At 52.8% G+C, this 2,928-nt stretch overlaps 1 protein-coding gene across 1 annotated transcript in view; it reads right to left on the bottom strand.

The window, feature by feature from the left end:
• vps72b (vacuolar protein sorting 72 homolog b) overlaps positions 1-2,604 on the bottom strand; it is a 12,274-nt gene extending 9,670 nt beyond the window's left edge. The window contains exon 1 of the mRNA XM_043684077.1: positions 2,325-2,604. Within this exon, the coding sequence (XP_043540012.1) occupies positions 2,325-2,441 (117 nt within the window). The 5' untranslated portion in view covers positions 2,442-2,604. The remainder of the gene's footprint in view (positions 1-2,324) is intronic.
• Positions 2,605-2,928: the final 324 nt, after the last annotated feature.

The raw sequence follows: 2,928 nt of genomic DNA, 5'->3' as shown, positions 1-2,928 counted from the left end.
ACACACACACACTCTCACATATACACGGACACAGGTACACACAGACGCGCACACACACCCTTATAGATAGGGTGAATAGACAAGGTCTTTTCCCTGGTGTGGGGCAGTCCAGAACTGGAGGGCATAGGCTTAAGGTGAGAGGGAAAAGATTTAACAGGGACCTAAGAGGCAACTTTTTCCACACAGAGGGTGGTACGTGTATGGAATGAGCTGCAGAGGAAGTGGTGGAGGCTGGTCCAATTGCAACATTTAAAAGGCATCTGGATGGGGACATGAATAGGAAGGGTTTGGAGGGAGATGGGCCAAGTGCTGGCAAATGGGACTAGATTGGGTTAAGACATCTGATCGGCATGGACAAGGTGGGCTGATGGGTCTGTCCCGTGCTGTGCAGCTCTATGACTCTAAATGGGACGAGATTAAGGAGCAAATTAGTGCAGATGCTGGAATCTGTACCAAAAGCAACAAATGCTGGAAATCATAGCAGATCAGGCAGCACCCAGGGAGATTCAGCAAGTTAATGTTTCGAGTCTCAATGGCTCTTCATCAGAGCTGAAGTGTGGAGGGGGCAGCACTTATGCTGTGGCTTGCGGAGGGGGTTAGTGGATGTACGATGCCGAGGGAGAAAAGATGTTGATAGTTCAGATTAAGTGATTGGAATGTGAGAATAGCAGAACTAGTGTCGGGTATCAGGTCAGCATGGTCTGGTTGGACTGAAGGGCCTGTTTCTGTGCTGCATGTCATTATGACACTAAATGGGACCAGATCAGTGCAGGATATCAGGTCAGCATGGACTAGTGGGGCCGAAGGGCCTGTTTCTGTGCTGTACGACACCAAATAGGACTGGATTAACGTAGGATATCAGATCAGCACAGCCAGGTTGGGCCGAAGGGCCTGTTTCCGTGCTGTATGACACCAAATAGGACTGGATTAACGGAGTCATGATTTGGAGATGCTGGTGTTGGACTATGATTTACAAAGTTAAAAATCACACAACGCTGGGTTATAGTCCAACAGGTACTCCAAATAAACCTGCTGGACTATAACTTGGTGTTGTGTGGTTTTTAATGTTGGATCAGTAGGATATCAGGTCAGCATGGCTTGGTTGGGCCGAAGGGCCTGTTTCTGTGCTGCATGACACCAAATGAGACTAGATTAATGTGGGAAATCAGGTCAGCAAGACTTGGTTGGATCGAAGGGCCAGTTTCCATGCCGTGTGACTCTAAACGGGACTACACTAATGTGGGATATCAGGTCAGTTTCGCCAGGTTGGGCCAAAGGGCCTGTTTCCACACTGTAAGTAATCTAATCATGACACTAAATGGGACCAGATCAGTGCAGGATATCAGGTCAGCACAGCCTGGGTGGGCCGAAGGGCCTGTTTCCATGCTGTGTGACTCTAAATGAGGCTGGATTAATGTAGGATATGAGGTCAGCAAGGCATGTTTGGGCCGAAGGGCCTGTTTCTGTGCTGTATGACACCAAATGAGACGAGATTATTGTAAGATATCAGGTCAGCACGGCCTGGGTGGGCCGAAGGGCTGTTTCCATGCAGTGTGACTCTAAACGGGACTACATTAATGTGAGATATCAGGCCAGTATCGCCAGGTGGGCCGAAGGGCCTGTTTCCATGCCGTGTGACTCTCAACGGGACTACATTAATGTGGGACATCAGGCCAGTATATACAGGTTGGGCCGAAGGGCCTGTTTCCATGCCGTGTGACTCTCAATGGGACATTAATGCGGGATATCAGGCCAGTATATCCAGGTTGGGCCGAAGGGCCTGTTTCCATGCCGTGTGACTCTAAACAGGACTACATTAATGTGGATATCAGGCCAGTATCACCAGGTTGGGCCGAAGGGCCTGTTTCCACGCCGTGTGACTCTAAACGGGACTACATTAATGTGGGATATCAGGCCAGTATATCCAGGGTGGGCCGAAGGGTCATGTCCCTGGTGCGGGTAGGTTGCACCGTGCTGATTGACAGCGGCGGCGGCCAATGAGGACACGGTGGGCGATGAGTGACGGTTGTTTCCACGCTCTGGGGGGGGGGGTTGCATCCACAAAATATGTCCCTGGTGCGGGTAGGTTGCACCGTGCTGATTGACAGCGGCGGCGGCCAATGAGGACACGGTCGGCGATGAGTGACGGTTACAGCAGCCAAACGGGACCCAGAAAGGGGGCGTGCCCTAACCAAGCACCGCCCCCTCCTCCCGGGTCAGCGAGCTCGGTTGCGCCCCGCGCAGCCCTTTCCAAGATGGCGGCGGCCTCCCGCCGAGCGCGCTCTTTGCTCCCGCGTATTTATTTGCCTTCGGGCGCCCCTCACCTCGTGGAAGCCCCCGTAGGTCGTCTTGTAGAAGTCGTCGTCCTCCTCGGCCTCCAGCAGCCGCGACATGCGGTTGCCGGCATTTTTCCTCGACGGCCGGTTCTCCGCCAGGCTCATGGCCGCCGTCTCGGACTCTCCCCGCTCCGCTGCGTTCGACGCCTCCGATCGCGCTCGATCGCGCCTGCGCCTGCTCCTCCCAGTGGTCCTCCAGTACGTGACGATCGATCGCGGAGAACATCGATGGACAGCCAACCCTCTACCCAGTGGATGGATATCCCATTGGATGGTTTTGGGATGGCCCAACGGAGGGCTTATTTTTTTTTAAAAGCTTTCTTTGAATCCCCCAGTTGGTTTTTATTTTTTTTGTTTTTGAAAGGATGTCATCCTCACCCCTATCTACAACCCTATCCAGGCTATTCGACTAGGTGGGGCCTCACCTTCAGCCCACAGTTGCTCCCACGTGAATAATATGCAATCATATTGGTAAATGGGGAAGGAGATCCCCCTTCCTGACCCAGTCCGCATCTGACGTGTGACTCCAGATCACGACAGAACAGTCTGGCATGGCCAATCCACATCGCTGGGCACCACGGGACAATTTAGC

Source organism: Chiloscyllium plagiosum, chromosome 51 (genome assembly GCF_004010195.1).
Source record: "Chiloscyllium plagiosum isolate BGI_BamShark_2017 chromosome 51, ASM401019v2, whole genome shotgun sequence".
NCBI lineage: Eukaryota > Metazoa > Chordata > Chondrichthyes > Orectolobiformes > Hemiscylliidae > Chiloscyllium > Chiloscyllium plagiosum.
This window is presented reverse-complemented; position numbering and strand designations above follow the sequence as displayed.